We start from the raw sequence: 23002 nt of genomic DNA on the forward strand, positions 1-23002 counted from the left end.
TTCCCTACGAATCCCCAGGTTCCTGCAGATAGGGACAATCCAGTAATTCCTAGTCTTTTTGTAGGCTGGACAAAAAAATAATATATGTATATCGGACTCCTGTTCTGCATCACAGCTAGGACAGTTTTCCGGGGTAGGGTGGGACCATTTACTAGTAAATGCTCTTATGGGAAGTGTGCCATATCTCCACTGTATAAACAATTTCCTATTGAAATGAGGTCTAATCTCACTTAAAGCCTCTTCAAAATAATAATAGACTTTACCTATTAAAAAGGTTTGCGTTAAAATAGAAGATTGGGATTTGGAAATGGATTCTGCTGTTTTGGACTCATAGTAAATATAGGTGAGTTGTTTACGGGAAATTGTAAGACAAGCTGATGCCGGGGCTCTCCAAAGATCAGAAAGGCCCAATACGCCAAGTTGCCTCTTAACATACAAAAACCATGGAAATATGCCTGCACTTGGTAAACTCAGTACATCCATTAATTCTTTCCTATAAACCTCAAGTTCGGGTGTCCATATCCTCCTCCAGAAGATCAAGGGTTTGAGACCAAGGACTTCATCAATGGGTCGCAAACCCAAGTCAAGTCTCAGTGGGAGTAGGGGGGTACTCCGAGGGAGAGCTAACAATTGCCTAATAAACTTGGATTCTGCAGATGAAATCTCAGAACAGCATTTGGATCCCCAGAGTTCTGCACCATAAACTACATGCCCACGGGCCTGGAGTTTGTATATTTCGATAGGCGGACCAATCGATTTTACACAAGATGAATTATAAAACTTCAGAATCCCACCTGTCGATTGGACTAGTTTCAGCTGGGCCTTAGTTTGGTGTGAGACCCAGGTCATTCCTGTGTTTAAAGTGAGGCCCAATTAGTCAAAGGTATGGACTCTTTCCAAAGTAATCCCGCCTATAGAGGGATTTGGGCGCGTCTTGGCTGGAGGGTTAAAGATCATGAATTTGGTTTTAAGGGTGTTAATTTCCAAACCCTGCTCCAGACAGAATAGCTCAAAACCGTCCAATACCCTCTGTAGGCCTAAAGGGGATTTGGAAAGCAGTAGGGTATCGTCTGCGAACATTATCGCCGGGACCCTATTGCGATCAAGTTTGGGGGCATCACTATTAATGACCTTGTCTAGGTACGAGAAAGCTCCATTTACGTAGAGACAAAAAAGAGTAGGAGCCAAGACACAGCCTTGCCTGACTCCTTTTTCTACAGCAAATCTCGAAGTTAGTGTCCCGTACTTCCCACACCTAACTTGTGCGTAATTCCCCTTGTGAAGGCGAATTATCATATTCAACAGAGGGGCAGGAACACCGAGGTTTGCTAGAACGGACCATAATTTTGATCTGGGGACCAGGTCTGAGGCCGCCCGGAGGTCTACAAACACAGTGTATAGTGAACCAGCCTCAACCTGAACGGTCTTCCAATGTAAAAGCATGAGGCGAAAAATTTGGTCCACCGTGGAAACCTTTTTCCTGAACCCGGCCTGATAGGGACTAAGGATGGAGAATTCCTCCATCCAGTCTTTAAGTCGGTCTAGAATCAATCGAGCAAAGATTTTTTGAGAGACGTATATAAGACTAATCGGCCTATAGTTTCCAGGAAGTAGAGGGGAGCCTTTTTTATAAACTGGGACTATCTCGGCTCCATACCAAGTGGTGGGAATTGCCATACCCTTAAGGATTGCGTTAAATAATGCAAGTTAAATAAGGAGCCCAAACTTGCGGCTCATTTTTGAAGAGATCGCCAGGGAGTTTATCTAAGCCCGGCGCTTTGCCAGCGGGAAGGCTGCTCAATAAATCTGCGACTTCTTGGACCCCAAAGTCGTCTACATATTGCTGTAAAGCAGGATCATCCAAGATGTCCTCCTCCATCAAAGCAACGAAAGAAGAATCGGTAGCATAGAGGGAAGAGAAGTGAGCCTCCCAAACACTAGCAGCAATATTAGGAACAACTGCTGAAATGGGTACAGACGATCCCGTGTTGACAATTTGCCAAAACGTTCGTGGATCATTGTTTTTGAGTGCCTGTGTTAATTTGTCCCAATTGTCGCTGTCCCACTCTGCTTTAGCATGGGCGATTAATTTTTTATATTCCCAGCGTTTCTGTGTTATTAATGTTTTGTTATTACTAAATTTAACTGCACTAAGGAGTTGTGTTTTTGCTCCTACATGTAGAGTTATACCACATTGGAGTAGTGGGCCTCTTCCTTTCCTTAGAGATTATGGGATTAAACACATTGGCCAAAATAGTGTTTAGCTCCAAGTTTAGGTCCTCAAACTTTTTATGCGTACCCTTAGTAGGAGTTCGCAACGGTAAGTGTCCTACCGCTTCCAGTAGCGGAATTACCTTAGCATAGAGTTCAGGGATTGCACCGGGGAGGTTAACAAGTTTTTCCCACCTCACTCTACGTCTGTTACTAGATAAGAGGTGACCAGTATCAGAAACCGTCATTTCAGTATCCGGAATGGTGCAGATCCCCGGTAAAAGGTACCGTAGAAATAATGGATTATGGTCACTATCAACCCTTGACAGGACCATAAAATCGAGGAGCTTATCCCAGAAACGAGTCTCGACAAATATATAGTCCAACTTAGACTCTTTGCCGGGTTTGTTAAAGGTACATTCAGCAGGGGCATCAGATTTGGTACGGCCGTTACAAGCCCTGATAGAAAATTGTAGAGTTAGGGCCGTAATCTGGACGACCAAGGGGGTCCAAGCCCTCGGAGAATTTCCCAGAGGTGGAGGTATATTCCAGTAATCATCCTCCTCCTGCATGTCACCATCTATCAAGCCCGGGAGAGGCTCAAAGTGACAATTAAAATCTCCCCCAATTACCAAAGTAGGACCCAGGGGGAGAGTATTTAAAAATGACGAGAGCTGGGCAATAGTGGTCGACTCCGCAGTCGGGTTCACTGGTCTAGAATAGACATTGACCAAGATAAGCCGGACATCATTAGGCCATACTAAAATCGCACACTGCACATCTAAGGATGCTGTATCCACTTCAGTCGCCTTACAGCCTAGGTGGGTACGGACCCAGATGGTAAAACCCCCTGATGGTCTACCCCGACCCCGCCACTGAGCTGAAATCGAAAAAGAAGCAAAACCAGTACGATAGTGTGGAGCCCTTGCCCACGTTTCTTGGAAGAGGCAAATATCATTACTGTCTATAAACTGGCCCCAGCCGGAGCACCCCAGTTTATTACCAATGCTAGCTATATTCCAAGATATAATTTTCAGGTGTGCAGGGGAAAATGGTGGTTCTGGTGTTTGGTTGGCAGTATCCACAGTAGTTATATGGTTCATAGGACGTAAACCATTCGTGTTGGTCACAGTATATTGGACTGGGGGAGAGTTCGCACATGGCGAACTAGGTGGTATATTTTTAGGTGCCTCCACCCCTAATGACTTATTAGTCACAGTATGTGGAGCTAGAGGTGAATTAACACATGGAGACCTGGATGGTATACTTTTGGCTACACCCACCCCATATGTACCTTTACTAGATAGCTCGGTATGGTTTGGTTTAGTGGAAGAAGTTCCCTTCCTATCCCCAGGCACATCAGTCTGGGGACCCACTAAAACAGAGTTTGTATTTAGTCAGTCTATCACGCTTAGACACCTAAATCGGTTGTAATCCCTTAGATATAGTGAGGTACCTAAAGGGTGGTGAGTAATCATAGGCCTAGTGGGAAAACCTCTACGTCCCTCCCGTGTCCACCCTAGTTCGTGGTCCTGTTCCTGAGTTCTAGTAAGTGGTGGGTAGAAAAAAGCTAGTGGCAGGGTCCGAATACAAGATTCTTCACCTGTGTGGAAACAATTTAAGATAAAAGAAACTGCACCCGCATCCCTCATATTTACGATCACACAGTCTCCATTAAAACTCTTCTTAGTTGGACCCACCCATTGTACCCTTCTGACCATAAGAATTTCACCCGAAACTTTTGGCAAGAGTGGTCTGTGTTTGGATAGCCAGCTTACCACTTTGTTCTTAAGTGATGCAAAGGTTTCCTTTATTCCCTCGGTAAGTTTAGGAACTCCCGCTAAAACAACAACCAATGCTGCTGCTTCCGGGGGGAGATTTAAAATGTGTTCTTCCCCCACAATGGTGGTAGTGGTGGTAGTGGCCTGCTGAGTTTCTTGCTCTGCGCCGGATGCGGGATTTCCACCAGCCCCGGAAAGGGAGGGGAGAATAGAACTGTTACTCGGTGCAGCAGCAACCTGAGAGTACGACAAAGGAATTACCGGGATTTGTGAAGCTGGTGGGAGAGTAGGAACGGTTAGTCTCTCAGTTGAAACAATGTTATCCCGCCCCCTACCTGCAGATGGTAAAATAGAGTGAGGATCAGACTGTGGCTCAAGTACCCTTTCCAAATTTGCCAGCCTAGAATCAATTTGATCCAGTCTAGCACAAAGAGGATTGAGTAAAGATTTCAGGAGGTCCTCGAAATCCTGCTTTTGAGAATCAGCCATTGTGCAGGAATTACCACTATTAGCTAAAGTGGGGGGATGTTGTACCAAAGGTGCCTGCATAGGATAAGAGACCGGTGTAGGTACAAGGTCTTTTACTGCAGAAAGGCTCAGATTTGAATTTGCAATGCCACCGCAAGAGGAGTCTAGCTGAGATAAAGCCTCAGGTATCTTATGATTTTTACTTCCCTTGACTGGTGGACCCCTTTTCCTTTTCGGCACAGCCCCCTCCCTGATTGCTCTATGACGCTTGCGACTAGGATCCAGTCCGGCATCAGGAGTTTGATTTAGCACAGGTGGAAGATTTAAGCCTTTAGAGAACACAGGGGAAACGATGTTATTGCCAAAGGGACGCTCAAAGGCTGAGGGGATATTAACCTCAAGACAAGCAGTAGGGGAAACCAATTTGGGAAGCATGGGTTCCCTTTCAGGTGTTCTTGCATTGGCAATATGGCCCAGCGAAGATCTTTTAGCATTTTCAATGCCTTGTGAGAGCCGTTTCTCAAGTATAGTTATCTCATTTGAAATTAGAGAATTAGCTCTAATCAGAAAGCAATCTAACGTACCTGAGATTGATACACTAGAAGAGAGGGCTTTGCTGCGGGTTTCCCTCTCTGACATTCTACCAATAACAACAAGGCGGCAGGGAATGGAAGCACTTAAGAGGAAGGCACAGTCAAGTCCAAATAACAAATGAAAGAGAGGTGGCCCGGTCCGGTCTTAACCGGTCTGTAACGGGCTAGAACGGGCCCGCCCTTGGCCCGGGCTTGGCCCGCGCTGCGTCCCGCGCTGCATGAACACACCAGCGAGGATAAGTCTCTGGGCGGGAGGGCGGAGTCAGGAGGAAGAGGCAGCAGGTGAGCGATAGAGGCCGCTGGGCCCCGCAGTTCCCGGGCCAGGGCTCCCCCTGCAACAACGGCAGGCCTCCGAACGGCACCCGTGAAGCGGGGGCCGCGAGGCTCGACACGCGTCCAAGTCCAGGAGGCGGAGTCAGGAGGAAGAGGCAGCAGGTGAGTGATAGAGGCTGCTGGGCCTCGCAGTCCTCGGGTCAGGGCTCCCTCTGTAACAACGGCAGGCTTCCGAACGGCTCCCACGAAGCGGGGGCCGCGAGGCTTGATATACGTCCAAGTTCAGGAGGCGGAGTCAGGAGGAAGAGGCAGCAGGTGAGTGATAGAGGCTGCTGGGCCTCGCAGTCCTCGGGTCAGGGCTCCCTCTGTAACAACGGCAGGCTTCCGAACGGCGCCCGCAAAGCGGGGGCCGTGAGGCTTGATATGCGTCCAAGTTCAGGAGGCGGAGTCAGGAGGAAGAGGCAGCAGGTGAGTGATAGAGGCTGCTGGGCCTCGCAGTCCTCGGGTTAGGGCTCCCTCTGTAACAACGGCAGGCTTCCGAACGGCTCCCGCGAAGCGGGGGCCGTGAGGCTTGATATGCGTCCAAGTTCAGGAGGCGGAGTCAGGAGGAAGAGGCAGCAGGTGAGTGATAGAGGCTGCTGGGCCTCGCAGTCCTCGGGTCAGGGCTCCCTCTGTAACAACGGCAGGCTTCCGAACGGCTCCCGCGAAGCGGGGGCCGTGAGGCTTGATATGCGTCCAAGTTCAGGAGGCGGAGTCAGGAGGAAGAGGCAGCAGGTGAGTGATAGAGGCTGCTGGGCCTCGCAGTCCTTGGGTCAGGGCTCCCTCTGTAACAACGACAGGCTTCCGAACTGTACCCCCTCTTATTTGTGCTCACCGTAGTGTGGCCATACAAGTGCAGTTCTTAGTTGGAGGCAAAACAATTATAAATACATTTCACTGTTCTGTCTCAGATTTCACACGAGCGCGCCTGGACCACGCAGCTCGCATGCTGGTGACTTGTTTTCCCTTACAGCGCGCGCTTACCACTCGCGAGACGCTGGTCTTTCATTGACTAGACAAGGCTTTCCCCAGGCAGTGTCACTACTGTAGTAATATATTTAGTGGAACCACTGTGTTCTTTTCTTGAGCACTTTATCGTTGTTAGCGCTGCGAGTACCAAAGCTCCTACCACTCTAACCTGTGTTCCGACTCCGCATTGTCCAAGTTACCCCTGCATATCCTATACATTTTCTCTGCAGCACATTTCTGCCAGCACCGCAGTTGCTAAGGTTTTACAGGAAACCCCCCTCCGACAGTGTAGCGGTTTGTATTGTGCCTGACACCGGAGGGACGAGCAGCGCGTGTCACTCTCTCACTTCAGGAAGCTGCATGAACGGTGGGAGCACAATGCCATCTCCAAAGGCGCCCCTATGCCAGCAGCGGCTGCCGCATGTATCGCACTCACAGGACTGGAGTGCTTCACCTTGAGATGCCCCCTCACCCGTCCCCCGCCTCATGCCGTGCAAACTCTCTCCCTACCCTCTCCGTGCGTGCAGTACACTGTATGTGTGAATGAAGCAGCACGAGAAGCCTGGCTTTTAAGGGGGTGTCAACTCCTTCACATCCTCCTGAATTAAAGAGGTCATTGAGTTGAACTTGCAAGGTCACAGTGACACCATTTGCCAAACGCGCGCGAGGCTGTGAATGAACCGTTTGGGCAGGTCTCATCAAACTCCACGCTCGTTTCAACATGTTTTGACCTTTTTAACAGAACTCACAGGTCTCATTGTCTGGTTTTCAAACGATGTCCTTGACTTTACATTCATACCTAGGGTGCAGTCTATCCACATGCATGGTATTTTGCAGTTCGAGGCACACTGCATGTGGCCAAACACACACCGAGGCTTGGGAGATTAAGGGGGGAGGAGGGGCAAGCCGACACCAGACCACTTACTGTGTGTGAAAAAGGCCGCTTTATTGAAACAGGTGCATATCACAATTTTAACTCCTTGGCCACTGCCTTACAAAACTAACGCCTTGCTATACAATAACTTCCTGACCCCTTGGTCTTTCCCCCCGCCCCTACGATCCCCACATCAGTTCCCCCATCCCCCAAAATACAACATAACATTCCATAACCAACATATAACCCAATCCTACACCATGTAGCCTTTCAACTCCCAAACTCCCCTGACCGTAACCCCTACCTGCCTTCTGTGCAACTGTAACTATCCAACCTCTAATCTAAACTTATCCAAACTGGTTACCCTTTCCCTGTTCCTGGACCCAAACTACCAAACCTATAACAACAAACTCTAGCCAATCCCGGCCAACTGTCAACCACCCCGCCTGCACCTGTTCCAAGCGACAATACATCAACTGCCCCTATGTACCTGTTCCAACAAATGCTGCCCGCCAGATTTCCCCCTTTTTAACCCCACCCCAAGGACCTAACACCCCTTCCACTCCTAAAATTAGGGTGGGCGGGAGGGGAAATTTTTTTACCCTGCTACTAGCGCTCCCTGCCACCAGGTCACCAAACCTAAAATGGTGGCTGGGAAAGCGCGTAACTGTCATATATACCTTTGGGCTACTTTTTACGAAAATTGGGCTACATTTGGGCTATTCCCAAATGTAGCCCAAAACTTACAAAATGGCCGCTTCGGCCACACCCCCTCCTCCCCCCTCCCAATCTGCCCGGGGAGCGGACCTCGCTGTGCTCGTCCGCCCCCCCAAGCTCCCATTGGGAGATTAAGGGGGGAAGAGGGGCAAGCCGACACCAGACCACTTACTGTGTGTGAAAAAGGCCGCTTTATTGAAACAGGTGCATATCACAATTTTAACTCCTTGGCCACTGCCTTACAAAACTAACGCCTCGCTATACAATAACTTCCTGACCCCTTGGTCTTTCCCCCCACCCCTACGATCCCCACATCAGTTCCCCCATCCCCCAAAATACAACATAACATTCCATAACCAACATATAACCCAATCCTACACCATGTAGCCTTTCCAACTCCCAAACTCCCCTGACCGTAACCCCTACCTGCCTTCTGTGCAACTGTAACTATCCAACCTCTAATCTAAACTTATCCAAACTGGTTACCCTTTCCCTGTTCCTGGACCCAAACTACCAAACCTATAACAACAAACTCTAGCCAATCCCGGCCAACTTTCAACCACCCCGCCACCCAGACAAAAGGGGGAAGTGTCGGCGGATACGCCCCTTCCTCCCTTTTGTCTGCCCCCACTCCCCCAAAAACCCTGCGGAACCGCCTGCTAGACTTAACGCCTGTAAACCCCTAGCAACCGCGCCAGGACCTCCCTCAACTCCAACAGATAAAGATCCATCCCCATCCGGGACAAGTGTACCCCATCATCCCGAAAGAGCTCCCGCGCATCATACCGGAGGTCCTTATGAGCCACCCATCCTACCCCTACCTGCCGACAAAACCGCACCATCTCCGTGTTGAGCTTCCTCCTCGCTTTATCCACCGCCCCAGGGTTTACAGCCCCCCTCCAACTCCTCCGCGGAACAAATTCAGTCCATACAATGGAACACCCTGCCCATCTTTCCTTGATCAAGACCAAGTCCTTTTTCATAGCCCGCATCAGCGCCAAACCTGTCTCCCTGACCATGTCATTCTCCCCCAAATGTAAAACCAACACATCCGGGCACCGCCCCCCCCCCCCTCAAAATCCCGTTCAATACTGTTACCAATTCCTTCCATCGCATGCCACCCCTTCCCCGCCATGCCACCGAGAATAAATCTTTATTGAACCACAGGCTGTCCCCAAAGTAACTCTCCCGGCCTGGACCTGCGCCCGCCTCACAAACGAGTTCCCCACAATCCAAATGGCCATCTCCCTGGCGAGGGGTCCCATAACCGAACCTGAAAAGAAAAACAAGAATGAAAACCAGGAAAACACCCTTTAAAACTCTTCCTCTCTCTTTTTTTTTTTTTTTTTTTTTTTTTTTACAGCAACCCACCCCCAGTTTCGCTGCGCACATACCGCTGATAACAATTCGATGACCACCTACCCAAGTGCATGATGTCCCCACTCTCCCAACCCCTCGCATGAGCCTCTGATGCCGCCCCAATTCGGAAGGAATGCGTTCCAAAACCCTTCTCCTCTACCCCCAGTCTCCTCAGCGCCTTACGCAGCACGGCCAGTAATTGTGAAGCCTTAACGCCCCACCCCTGCCGATGTAAAAAGACCAAGTCCCCCAGCCCCCCCCGAGCATGCTTTCCAACGCAAACCCCACCGAAGCGGACAAACCGACGGCGAGCTCCCCTTCTACAAAGCAACCCACTTCCCCCGGCTCTTTTGGTCCGTTTTAGCCTTCCTGAGCCAAATACTAACCACCTCCGCCCCGAAAGAGACCTCGCCCCAGGCCAGACCCCGATTCCCTTTGGATCCCAACAATTCCGACACCCGAAAGGCCCCGAAAAACATCCAAGACATTATTGTGGAAAAAAGTATGGCCTCCCTGTCGTCCAGACAAACCCCGGGCAGAACCCCCATCACCCCCTCCAAGAGCTCCCAGGATAGTGGTTTCCTCACCCGAGCCGTGCTCCCACATTCCCGCGCCCACCCTTCCAGAATCCGTGCCCCCAGTTCCCCTGCGGAGGGGGCGTAGCCCCACAACAGCTTCCCGACAAAAGCGATCCCCGCTAACTTGCCCCCAATTGTCACCTTCGTCAGGCCTCTTTCCACCAAGTCCAATATGAACTGCACCACATCCTCCTGTCTCGCCGCCCCGGAAGCCCCCCACCTCGCCCCCGAACGGACAAAATTCTCCCATGCCGCCCGGTATGCCAACCGTGTAGACTGTGCCAATGAGCCTAAAACCAACTGTAGCATCCTGTGTTGCCTACTTCCCATAGTTGGTTCGGCATTCTGTCTGGATTCAGGTCCGCGTCCTTGGCGAGCCCACGGAATCTCCCCCACTGTGAACGAGACAAAGCATCTGCAATCTCATTGTCCACACCTGGCACATGCACCGCGCGAAACGCCATATCATGTCTCAAGCACCCCAGCACAAAAACCCTCAACAACTTGAGCACCTGCTCGTCCCTTGCCGACTGCCTGTTGACCACCTGCACCACAGCCATGTTGTCAATCCTGAACGTGACCCTCTTGTGGGCCAACAAAGCTCCCCACAATGTGACCGCCACTACCAAGGGAAAGAATTCCAAGAAGGCAATACTCCTGCCGCCCGCCAACCAGTCTGAGGGCCAGGGTTCTGCGCACCACCTCCCCTGCCAGTACAGCCCAAAACCCTTGCTCCCGCAGCATCTGAGAAAATCTGCACGTCCCACACCATGTCCACATCTTTCATCAACGGCACCCCGTTAAACTGCTGCAGGAAAAACAGCCACATCCTCAAGTCTTCCCTCACCCCGGCTGACAGCCGCACATGGTGGTGCGGGGGGCCTCTGCCCCTCCAATGCTCTCCCCAGTCGCCTACAGAACGTCCGCCCTACTCTGACCACCCTACAGGCAAAATTGAGATGTCCCAGCAACACTTGGATGTCCCTGACCGTCACTTTTTGTCGTGCCAACACACTCGCCAGCAGCTCCAACATGTTTTGTTTCTTATCCGCCGGAAGGCGCGCTTCCATCAAAACGGAATCCAGTTCAATGCCTAGGAAAGCCAGTGCCGTGCTAGGCCCTTGTGTTTTCTCTGGGGCCAGCGGCACGCCCATGTCCCTCGTGATCTCTTGGAAACTGTCCAGAGCCTTCTGGCAGTCCGCGGAGCCCGAGGTGCCGACAAAAAAGAAGTCATCCAAGTAATGCGTCACGCCTTGGTGACCCGTCCGTTCCGTAAACAACCATTGTAGGAACGTGCTGAAACATTCAAAAAGTGCGCAAGACATGGAGCAGCCCATCGGCAATGCTTTGTCCACGTACCAGTGGCTGCCAAATTGTATGCCCAACAGATCCCAGTCATCTGGGTGAACTGGCAGCAGCCGGAAAGCTGACTTTATGTCGCACTTTGCCATCTGCGCTGTTGCGCCCGCGGTCACCACCAGTGACATAGCCACGTCGACAGAGGAGTAAGATACAGTGGCCGCACTTTCCTCAATAAAGTCATTGACCGACCCACCTTCCGGCCATGACAGATGCTGTATCAGGCGAAACTGACCCTACTCCTTTTTGGGCACCACTCCAATGGGTGACACAATCAAATTATGCAGGGGCCAATCCTGAAAGGGTCCCGCCATGCGGCCCTCCTGTACCTCCTTATCCAGTTTCGCTAGTACCACCTGTGGGTGCTCCCGTGCCGATCTCAAGTTGTCTGCCCATCTACGTAGCCTTGGACCCTCATACCCCAGCCTGAACCCGTCCAGAAATCCCAACCGTAGTCGCTCTGCCGCTGTCCTGTCCGGATACCCCCCCAGAGCCCCCAACAAAACCTCCACCTTAACCGGAGTATGAGCCCTTTGGCCCAGGCCCCTTAGCCCCCCTCCCTCCTCCCGTCTGTTGTGACTGCTGCTATCCCCCAGCCTTAAAGGCGCCTGACTGCCACTGCTGACCCCCTGGCAACTGTCCCTGGGCCCCCCAGCACTTGACCAACGCATGCCGCTTTCCGCAGCCTGAGCATTCGTGCCGAAAACGGCAATATTCCTGCGTGCACATTCCTTTATTATAGTCCCAGCACGCACCTTTCTCTCCTGTCGTACCTCTGCCCGCTCCTCCCACCCCCCTCGGGTGGGACCCCCTCGAAAGGGCTGATACACGAGCGGTAGCCCGCTGGCCGTAAAAATGGTCTTCCCCGACCCCGCGAGCCCCATCGTGTGCTGCCACAGATCCGTGTCCAGCTCTCCCCACTTTGCCTCCGTATCCCAAGCCATGCGCGCCCTAAACTCCTCGTCGTACTGCGCCCATGCATATCCACCCCCTGTAATTTGTGCCTTCCGAATTACAACCATATATTTAAACATGGCCACCGACCTCTCTGGAAATTTCTCACAATACACACTAGCGTAAATGAGAAAAGCCACCGTCCAATTTTCTATCGTCAACGGCGCCTTAGGCCGCTTTGCCAACTCAAACTCCTCTTCCCTCGAGCCCTCCTTAGCCCTGACCTCCCTGTGCAGAAGTTTGAGCATCTCCACGTATTCCCCTTTCCAGATCCTCTCTTTAGTCGTCACCATCAGATGCGCCCCCAAGGGCTTTGTGACCCCCATATACGGCAACCGTTTGATCTTGAGCTCCTTACTTTCCAACTTCGTCTCCCCTTCCCCTGTCTTACCGTCGCCTGTCCCCTTTTTGTCCGTCACCCCCGTGTCGCTCTTCCCTTCGTCCCCCTTACCTGCACTGTCCGTGCCCACAGACACATCCACCACATACTCTCCCCTGCTCAACCTCCCCCCAACCCCCTCCTCCTCAACAGGCCCCCCCACTCCTCTGGATACCATCACTGGGCGCCCGAGCAAATGTGTATTACCTGGCGCCAGTGTCTCTGTTCGCCGCTCCTGGCGTCCTGTCCTGAGGGCCGAATTGGTCTCCCACCTCGATGTCCGACCCGTGGGCCGCGCCTGGCGTCGTGACACCTGCAAAAGACTAGTCACAGCATTACTCGGCCCCCCCGCCCTGTCTTCCACATCACGCAACTCCCCCTCTTCCATGCTGTCTTCCTCGTAGTCTAATTCCTCCTGCCCTACACCCCCAGCACTCCCCGCTGGAGGCGCCAACTGCCTGTTCAGTAAACCAACATCCTCCGTTGCGTTGCTCTTCTGCCGCTGTCCCCCGGGGCGCTGTGACCCCATGGGTGTTGGGGCTGGCGAGCCCGTACCGGGCCTACTTATGCCAGCCGCGCCGGGATCCCCCGCCGGTACAGGATACGCTGCCCAAGGCTCCACCCTCCCTTCTCCTTGGTGCCGTCGAGCCGCTCCCAGCCCTACCAAGTCCGGCACCCCACGACGGTCCAGCTGTCGGTCCCCCGCCTGCAAAGAAAAGGAATGGTCTGGTGTGCTGGGCCTACCTCCTTTCCGCCTACCATCCCATCCCCGCTTACCGGCCCCCCACGTACCCGCTACCCACGCCTTCCCTACCGCGCTCAGATCCACCGCCTCCCCCCTCACCGTCCCCGTCCTCCCCGTCGCTCCCCTCCCACGCCCCTGACCCCCCCACCCCTTGCCCGCTCGGCCCAGCTCCCTCCGCGTCCCCCGTCCAACCCCCAAACCCCCGCCCCTCCGTCGCCCCACCTCTCTCCGCCCCACCCCACTCCGAACTCCCCCCCACCCCGTCGCCTTCCTACCCCGCCCCGGTTGCCCCCCCTAACCCCTCCGCCCAGGACTCAAAAATGTCCAAGCCTTCCCAATCCCGCTCGCTTCCCTCCGATTCGAACAGCACCGGGGAGTCCCCCCCTGCTGCACACCCCACCCCCCGTCATCCGCCTGCTCCCCCACCCTCCCCCCGACGTATGCCGTCAACCCCGTGCCCCCACCGTCCCGGTCGAACCCCACCGTGCCGTGTGCTCCCCCACTCGGCCCCCCCACCCCTGGGCAAGCCTATCTGCCAGCCACTTTGCCATACTGACGCAAACCCCCTCTGGGGCCAGGGCCGTCCCCCTGCCGGTGATCCCCGTCTCCCGCACGCCCCACCTGAGAGCCCATCCGCGCGCCCCCCCCGCGCGCCGTCCTCCCCGGCCTGTCGCGCCTGTCCCCTGCCCCCCCCCCACCCTCTCCCAGTCTTGCCAGGGACGGGGCCGTGCTCCTCCGCCCTGCGCCGCCCAATGATGCCGCTGCCATCTGCCTCCTCTCCGCCGCCCCGCCCCCCCCGCACCCTCCCCCTGCTCCACCACGAACGGGGCAGCGCTCCTCTGCTCTGCGCTGCCCCGGGATATTGCCGACCGACTCGGTCTCTCCTTCGCCTCGCTCCCATTAATCCCCCCACGCTCCGCCCCCTCCCACTGACCCGGCGCCTCCAGGTCCGCTCCCCTGTCAGAAGAGCGGCCGTGCCACGAATGTCCCCGCGCCCCCTCCGCCGCTCTCGTTACGACCGCTCCCCGTGTCTAGGAGCGGCCTTCAGATGCTGACTTCGCCCGCGGCGGAAGATCCCCAGACGCGCTCCCCCGCCGGGGTGCTCGACCCCGCCCCCGCACCAGCGACGCCCCAGTCGGGCCCACACTCGCAAACCCCGGGGCGGCGCTCCTCACATACGCGCCGCCCCTGACACTCACCGTTCTTCCGGGGGGCGAACCGGCCGCGACGGCGGCCGGCACTCCCGCAGATGCGCGCCGCACGGGGCGCGCCGATACCGCTAACGGCGCCTCCGGGATCAGGAGATCCATCCTCCCTGCCTCACTCAGCAGGCGAATCGCCTCCAACACCCGATAGTCGCCGCCAGCCATGACCATTACGAACGCAACTACTCTACCAAACCTGAAATTTTTTTACCCTGCTACTAGCGCTCCCAGCCACCAGGTCACCAAACCTAAAATGGTGGCTGGGAAAGCGCGTAACTGTCATATATACCTTTGGGCTACTTTATACGAAAATTGGGCTACATTTGGGCTATTCCCAAACGTAGTCCAAAACTTACAAAATGGCCGCTTCGGCCACGCCCCCTCCTCCCCCCTCCCAATCTGCCCGTGGAGCGGACCTCGCTGTGCTCGTCCGCCCCCCAAGCTCCCATTCCAATGCATCACGGAGCTCGCATAAGAAGAGCAAACATAAACAGTGCACGTTTGCACCCCCCTCCCCAACATTTTTATTGAACCGGCTCAGTTTGAACATGGCTAGTGTGCTTTGGTATTACTCGGGAAAGCGAGGCAAAGCGCACCTTTCTATGTCCCGAACAAGGAAATCGTTTTACAAAACCCACTGCCAAAGGCTTCCAAACGGAGGCGCCGACGCAAAGCGGGAAGAGAGAAATGAGGAGAAAGCATGTTGTTGCGGTAGCTCTGATATGTGCCCTTTGTTTGCTTGTTTGTTTGTTAGGGGTTGCACCCCCGGAACTCCAGCTCCAGTGCACCTGCATGTGACACCGGTGAAGTCTTACTGAGAGAGAGGATTATAGTTTTTTGCTTTTTATAATGGGGTGGAGATTTTTGCACAATGGCTCTTCAATGAACAACACAATTAGTCAATTGCGTTGAAGCTCTGAAACCTCTTAGAGGAGGACATCTTCAGGTCTGAGATCAATCTGGTGTGTTCCCTTTGAGAGTGTATCGTTCAGAGATCGATCACCACCTTACACTTAATGTCTGCAATTATTCAGTACAATAGGCGAACCTCTCCCGTATTAATAAAAAAAGTAGAAAGTGTTTAGCATTGAACTAAATCTGTTAGCAACAATGACCTTGTAAAGGTGAACCGTAATCAGGTGGCTTGTTGACGACATTTGATAATGAAATATTCAAGGCCACAGTATGGAAAGATGGCAGCATTGTTTGAGAGCTGAAATGTAGGGTTGAACCTGCACAATAAGTTACACTTAGTTCTCAATACTATTCTTCAACTGATTATATAATTAGGGCGACGTTAAATTACAATGCCCACAAAAGCACTTTGATGCCCTTAGCGTTGATTGCCTTCCTTTTTTTACTCTAACTATTCCCCTGCAGCGCTTTGCTCGCGCTCCGCACCGGTTGATGGATGTGCGGGCCCAGATCTGCTGATTCCAGGAATATGCTGCAGAAGGCCAAATAGGATTCATGCCATTAACCCACCCACGCATTGGGCCATTTGTCAGGCCTTCATGGAGCTGTTTAAACTCTAACGATATGCCACATAACTACACTCTACTCAATGTAATATAAATACACTCCACATACCACTCAGTACCATATAATTACATGCCACATAATTACATTACTCAATGCAACATTAATACACTATACATAATACCACTCAGTGCCACATAATTACATGCCACAAAATTACACTCCACATAATACCACTCAGTGCCACATAATTATATGCTACATAATTACACTGCACTCAATGCAACATACACTCCAAATATTACCACTCAGTGCCACATAATTACACGCCACATAATTACACTCTACTGAGTGCAACATACACTTCACATAATACCACTCAGTGTCACATAATTACACACCACAAAATTACACTCTACTCAATACAACATAAATACACTCCACATAATACCACTCAGTGCCACATAATAACACGCCACATAATTACACTCTACTCAATGCAATATAAATACACTCCAAATAATACCACTCAGTACCACATAATTACACACCACGTAATTACACTCTACTCAATGCAACATGAATACACTCCACATAGTACCACTCAGTACCACATAATTTTATGTTAAAATCTTTTTTTAATCAGGTTGTTCAGTTGTATATAATGTCGTCTTGGTTTGTATAAAGGTAACAAAAATGCTTAACACTTTTTATTATACCTTTTCAACATGATGCGCAGCAGCCACAATGCTCTACAACATAGACAAAAATTCTGGCTAAACACATAAGGTCCAAAAGGTGAGACCTATTGGCTATGCCAATGCTTGTTTACTTTTAATGTGTACTGCGGTGGCATGGAAGGTTCCTGTTAGTGTCTTAGGCTAACTTGCCATTGGACAGCAGCTGGCTAGTCAGGGCAGCCCGTGCACCCATATATCTCCCTGTCCACCTCACAGCATGCCCCATGCAAACCCACACCCACTCACTATTTTGAGGTCCCGGACCCGGAGGACAGCGCGGTGCACGTGGGCCCAGGCCAGCTGTCCTGAGACTGAGGCCAACAAGGTTTAGCGCCTCTCTGAGCATCAGCCACGTGACCCTCCGCCTCGAGGTTGGGCGAGGTGGCACCCATCCGGCATTAATATTATAATGTCTACAGCTGAGGAAAAATAAGTCCGATAGGGCGTCTGCACGTGTCACCCCGAACACGCAGACTGGACACGCTGCTTATATGCGTGACGATCTCGGCTGCTTGCAGTGATACTGTGAAAACTGACAAAATGTGCTACGTAATGCACGGCACTTGCCAAAAATAAAGTCACACGACACGGCAGGACAGACTGTATCAGGCGCACGCATGCGCAGATTACCTTGCCATGCTACATCAGGTAGGCCACGCGCATGCAAGCAGCATTTATATTCCAGCTGCCAGTCCTGCCCTAAATAGTGTTGTCACTGACCTATCGCCATAGGCAGAAGAAGGGTTAGACCAAACAGCTTCATCACACCTGTTTCCAAACTAATACATATTTGAGTACTTCATTTTAGTATGGCAGCATGGCACGGTAATCTGCGCATGCGCGCGCCAGATACAGTGTGTCCTGGCGTGTCCTGTGACTTTAGTTCTAGCAAGTGCCGTGCATTACGTTGCATCTTTTGATTTCGCTTAAGTTTAGAAAAGCCGGAACAGACAGCAGGGCCCGTCGCCCCGTTAAGTCAAAGGGGCGTTATTTCTGCCCAGTTGGCAAAAATAAAGTACTGTCTCCGACCCTTGAATGCAGTAAATCACGGACCATTTCCATAGCAGAAAGGGGATGGAAGGGTTTGTTATCCCAAACTTCCATGCCTTTCTCATCCTGGAATGTCCACTTCCCATCCAGAGGAGATGTAGTCACACACAATGCTTTTAAACAATTGTAAAATTGACATGTTAAATAGGAAAGCGGCAAAGTGATGATAAGGCCTATCTGGATAAAGCTGGGGGTGTCATTTTTACATTATTCAAAGTTTCTTTAGTTACAGTGGAGTGGGAAAGCCCACTTTACCCATTGGGTCCTTGCACTTCAAATGACTGCACAAAATCTGTGCACATTGTTCACATCCTCCTAAAAATAGTTTCTTTCTCTTTACTGACAAAGCTGGCTCAAATTGTGTATTGTTATTATTTGTTTTATAATAACTTTAAATATCTGCTAGATATTTAGTGTTTGGATGCCCAATTAGATGATGATTTGTTTTCCATCTTCTTTTCAAAGTTAATGTGTTTAACCTGAGTGCTTAGTTTGATGGCGATTTACTCTGGTCTCCTTCACAAATAGTAATTATAAAATGCACTACAAGACTGAAAGTTTTTTTTGTTTTAAATAATATCACAAGTAATGCAGCCACATCAGTGAGCGTTTTTCAATTTTACAATTTTTCAAATTAGCATATGGTAGGTGGTTGCATGTTTATTTTTCCATTTTATTTTGTTACAGATTCTTGCATTAAAAAAATAACCAGCACACCAGCAAAGGCCAAATCTTTTGGCTTTGCCAATGTTTGTTCGAATTTTGAACTGCTGTAAGCCCTGCACATGTGGAAGGTAGAGGTGGTTCACTGTGGGGCGAGACTTGTCTCTGGCTTTATCCCTGGATAGTGGTGGATAAGTGGGGTAAATCATTGGTGGGGAGAGCCGGCTGACAGATGGGGTGACCATCTGACGGGAGGGCTTCGCTGATCAGTGGAAATATAATGTGATCGACATGCACAGTTATCCCTGAAGTAGGGGAAAACTTAATGACAGCATACAGGTAAGGGGCACATAGCTCATTCTGCATATATTTGATCCATTGCAGCCTATTCATTGTTATTTATTTTTAACTGCAATAGAAGTTAAATTTGATATTGTGGCAACAGATTAAATGCATTGCTGAGCACTCTTTTCAGGTCTATATCATCACTGTTCAGTAGTGTATATATTTCAGTGTCTTACCAGTTCCTTTTGAAAATAAAAAAGGGATGCATACTTTTCATGCTAACATATCTCATTCCCAACACAGGGCAGGTCCAGAGTTGTACAATGAAGTAACTTAACCAGTTTTTTGTAAATGCAAACATTTCTCATAATTTTATTGTAATTGACCGAAAAATTTGGAAGTGTGTTAGCAACATGTAGTCGGCACAAATCAGTACACCTCCAAAATTGTAGCGCAGATCTTTCATGTTTTATGCGGCATCCATCCTCTTGTCTCCAACATTAACTACATTTTATTAATTCCTTTATATTTGCACGGTTGTTCCGTTCCATATGGCAAAGTCAGTATAGTCATTCCCATAAACCCAGTTTCCAACTAATAAGAACATTCTATGGTGAGAAACCTAGAACCCTATAAATGGTATTTAATCGCAGCTCAGAGCAAGAATGTCAGCAGTGCAAACTTTTACATAACTTAAAATACTTTAATTGATTTCCAAGTTACGTACTTTATTATTGCGCCCTGACGTGATTTTTCAGGTACTTTACAGTATGCATGAGTGACATGTTACGGCATGTGCCCTGCACCTTAACCCAGTCTCGTGTCCGTACTTATCACACAGAAGGCTGCTGGGTTCAGGTGGGCTCACTGTTCATCAATCTCTTATTACACGATAAGGAAGGTGTCTCACATGGGTAAATTGTAGACTCCAGTGGGTAAGCAAAGAACACATTAGCAATCAGGCTTCTGTGAACGAATAGTGTTACTAGAGATCTCCATGTCTGCAATGCATCATATTTCCAGCCCTGATCTTTTATTAGGTGAATGAGAGCATTCTGGGAGCTGTAGTCTTCTTTTGGTTTTATTGGGAGTGGTGGGCAGGGCTCTCTGAAAAGCACAGAATGCTTGTGCCTAAACCTTAGTCCTCGGAGTTCATTGGCTACCACTGCCTCCACATCGCTCAGCAGAGCGAGGATTTGCATGGGGCCGTCCCCCAAGACCTAGCTGACCTGAGATGCCCATTGAGCATGCAAGCAGGTCGTATGAATTGAAACTATTCATATTTATAATTCACATGAGATGCCTTTGTAGACACTTCTGCAAACAGTGTTTTCTTTTACAAATCTTTGTGCTTGTTTTTATTTTCCTAAGGAACTACGGCCCAACAAAGGGCACAATTGAGACCATGCAGGCCCAAGCTCTTCTTTGCATATGGAGAAAGAAGCACCCAGTGGCCTCTGAGGACTAAAGGTCAACTTTTTTGGGAGCCCTGTCCACTTCTTCCTGTGACATCTTGAGCTGAGCACCCCGCCAGGCATGTTCTCATTTCACAGCTGTACCAAAGAAATGACAAATAGTGAAGCTCCACCTATCCTAATGACATTTACTTTCAACCGATGGCTGATTTATATGGGCTGATGATAACAGCAATCAAAGGTTGAGTGGGCTAACAGTTCTCACTCTGTCTAGATCATATGAACTCTGCAAGAAAGCTAAATCTGCTCCTAGCTAGACTTAAAAGCTGGACTCAGCTATCTGTAGCACCACAGGGGACAATCTGCTAAAAAAAGTACCCTCTTTGTTCTCACCATCCGAAGCCCAAGCATATTCCACTGCTTAAACTGCTCTTACTACCTATGTCTGTCAGTGTTCCCATGATGAACAGAAGGCCCTACATTTCTAAATAAAGACTTCTCCTTGTTAAGCAAAATTGTTTACGACATTTCAACCCCTTATAAGGCACTTACTTCAAGATCGTGTGGGCGTCTATGTACAGTCTGGGCAGATTCTACTCATGTAATCACCTTGGAACACGTGGCTCTTCTAAAGACACTTTTTTTCAAAGATTTTCAAAATAAGCTGCCCTGCATGAAAGAATATGTCCTTCGAGAGGTGTTTGATAGGGTGCCTAGCGAACTGATAGTGGTACATATTTTTTGCGTCAATTGTGCACCCAAGAGTAACTATTGCACTTCCAAAGTGTACAACAGTTCCCAGATTCTCACTTGAGATCTATCTATGGAACTGGGGGAATGTTGCCCAGTCACTGACTTGTCGAGCATGGATCAGAAACATTTAAACTCAAGCAATGGTCTTCCCTGGTGACAGTCCTGAGAACTATCAATCAGCCATGAATTCACTCCTTTTTCACTAACCCCAAACCTGCGGCCTCTGCTATGCTCAGAACGCAGTAAATTGAAATAACACCCTATACAGCGAATACAACCAGCTGTGTTGTCATTTTGCCCTTATTGCAAGCTGTAATCTAGGTGGCTGTGGCTGCTTGCTCATCTTCACAGGGACACGCCAGCGGTCACTGTGGCACGTGTTCATGCATCTGTACTTGCTGGTTACCTTTTTCAAAAGTTGGACCATGGTACAGAGGTAGGGACCTTCCTCTCATACCTCCTTTCCCCTATTGCAACCCGGCCTATTTTGTTCTTGCAGACCCTACAACTCTGATTCTTCCTGTAGATGCTTCTGCCTGAGTCCCTCTGGATCTTTTTAAGAGTTCATCTATAGACTGCATGACATTGCACTTTTAAAAAATCCCCTTTCCCTCTTTCTTACCTCGAATTCGGTCTCTGTGTTCAGCCATCCAGCTCCAGAGTGGGAAGATCAGGCAGGTGCAGGCCCAGGGATTCCCATCCAGCCGGAGGGACACCGCAGAAGGCAGAGGCTGCAGAACCGCGGCCTCGAGGGTGCGCAAGGCGTTGTCATTCAGAAACAGCTCCTTCAAGGACGGGAACCAAACCAGGACCCCCGGATCCAGGCTACCGATGCGGTTGTATCCCAGATTTAAAGTTGTGAGGCTGGGGAGAGACTTGAAGGTCTCGGGCCTCAGGGAAGAGATCTGGTTGAAGCTTAGATCCAGGTACCGCAGACTCCAGAGGCCCTCGAAGGCTTGGTCGAGGAGAAGGGAGATCACATTGTGCTGTAATTCCAAACTCTGCAGGCGCCCAAGGCTGCGGAAGGAGTTGGGTCGTAAGGTTACGATCTCATTCCGGCACAATGAAAGGGAAGTTGTGAGCGGACTGATATTTTCAGGGACGAATCGCAGGTTCTTACTAGTGCAGTTCGCTGCTCCACCTGGGCAACTGCAGAGGTGAGGGCAGCAGAAAGAGGCCTGGGAAAGGGCAAAAACGATCAGCAAACGAAAAAGAGTGCATTTTCCCCAGGGCACCATTGGTCTAAGTGTCCTGAGTTCAGCCATTATTTTATTCTGAATGAGAAAGTCTCCCAAAAGTTTGAATCATCCTTAAGGTGGGTTTTTAGGTCGGCTTGAAATCCTCTTCTTTTAAAGACCGCTTCCAAGGTGTATGGAATAACTTCCCTTCTGGTACCTAAAAATTGGCCTCGTGCTGTGTGGTGTTCTCAAGTTCCCTGAAAAGAAGATGCGACTTTGGAATGAAAATAATAGAAGTTCGAGCCTCTATCGCCACAGTGTCGAGCAAGTGAAAGTCACCTGCGTAATGTCAATAGCCCAACCTTATTCAGGGATTATTATCCTGTTCCTCTGCCTCTCACCGTACAATTATTTCTTTTTCCAGTCTCGCTCCACCCACTCCACGTAGCTGTTTACACAGCCAAGAAGTCGCCGAGCAGGGACAAAGAGATCGCCTATATAGGCAAGCATGCTTCAAAGGCAGTGCTGTTAAACAGTGTTGCAGGTATGTTTTGAGGCAGAGCGGACGTCAATGAGGAAACGTTATAAAAAGTTGGGAGCAGAGAATAAATCAGGTGAGATTTCGAAGGGCTGGACAGAGGCATGCAAGATGGTCAACTAAATACGTTCACTCTATCATAAATGTAGGTGCTGGGACAGAAAAGTTCCCTGCATGGGTACCGATGTGCACCCCTGCCCTGAGTGCCACCAGCTGGATATCTGGTATTTATCTTTGGCCATGTGTGAAGGTGGATAATGGGTTTGTACCATGACCTAGGCCTGCCTCATGTTAATTCAGTCTTGTTGTGACCTGGAGGGTCCTAGCCACCCTGCTGGTCAATCCTCACATCCTGCGAGCGCCCTCGTAACAAGCCCTTCAACTGTAACAGTTGGCC

The 23002-nt window shown here is 50.4% G+C and overlaps 1 protein-coding gene across 1 annotated transcript in view; it reads right to left on the reverse strand.

Annotated features, from left to right (window-relative positions):
* The window catches only part of LRRC26 (leucine rich repeat containing 26), a 195933-nt gene extending 173515 nt beyond the window's left edge, over positions 1 to 22418 (reverse strand). The window contains exon 1 of the mRNA XM_085610064.1: positions 21512 to 22418. Within this exon, the coding sequence (XP_085466190.1) occupies positions 21512 to 22154 (643 nt within the window). The 5' untranslated portion in view covers positions 22155 to 22418. The remainder of the gene's footprint in view (positions 1 to 21511) is intronic.
* Between the last annotated feature and the right edge of the window lie 584 nt (positions 22419 to 23002).

This window comes from Triturus cristatus, chromosome 1_2, assembly GCF_964204655.1.
Source record: "Triturus cristatus chromosome 1_2, aTriCri1.1, whole genome shotgun sequence".
NCBI classification, from domain to species: Eukaryota; Metazoa; Chordata; class Amphibia; order Caudata; family Salamandridae; genus Triturus; species Triturus cristatus.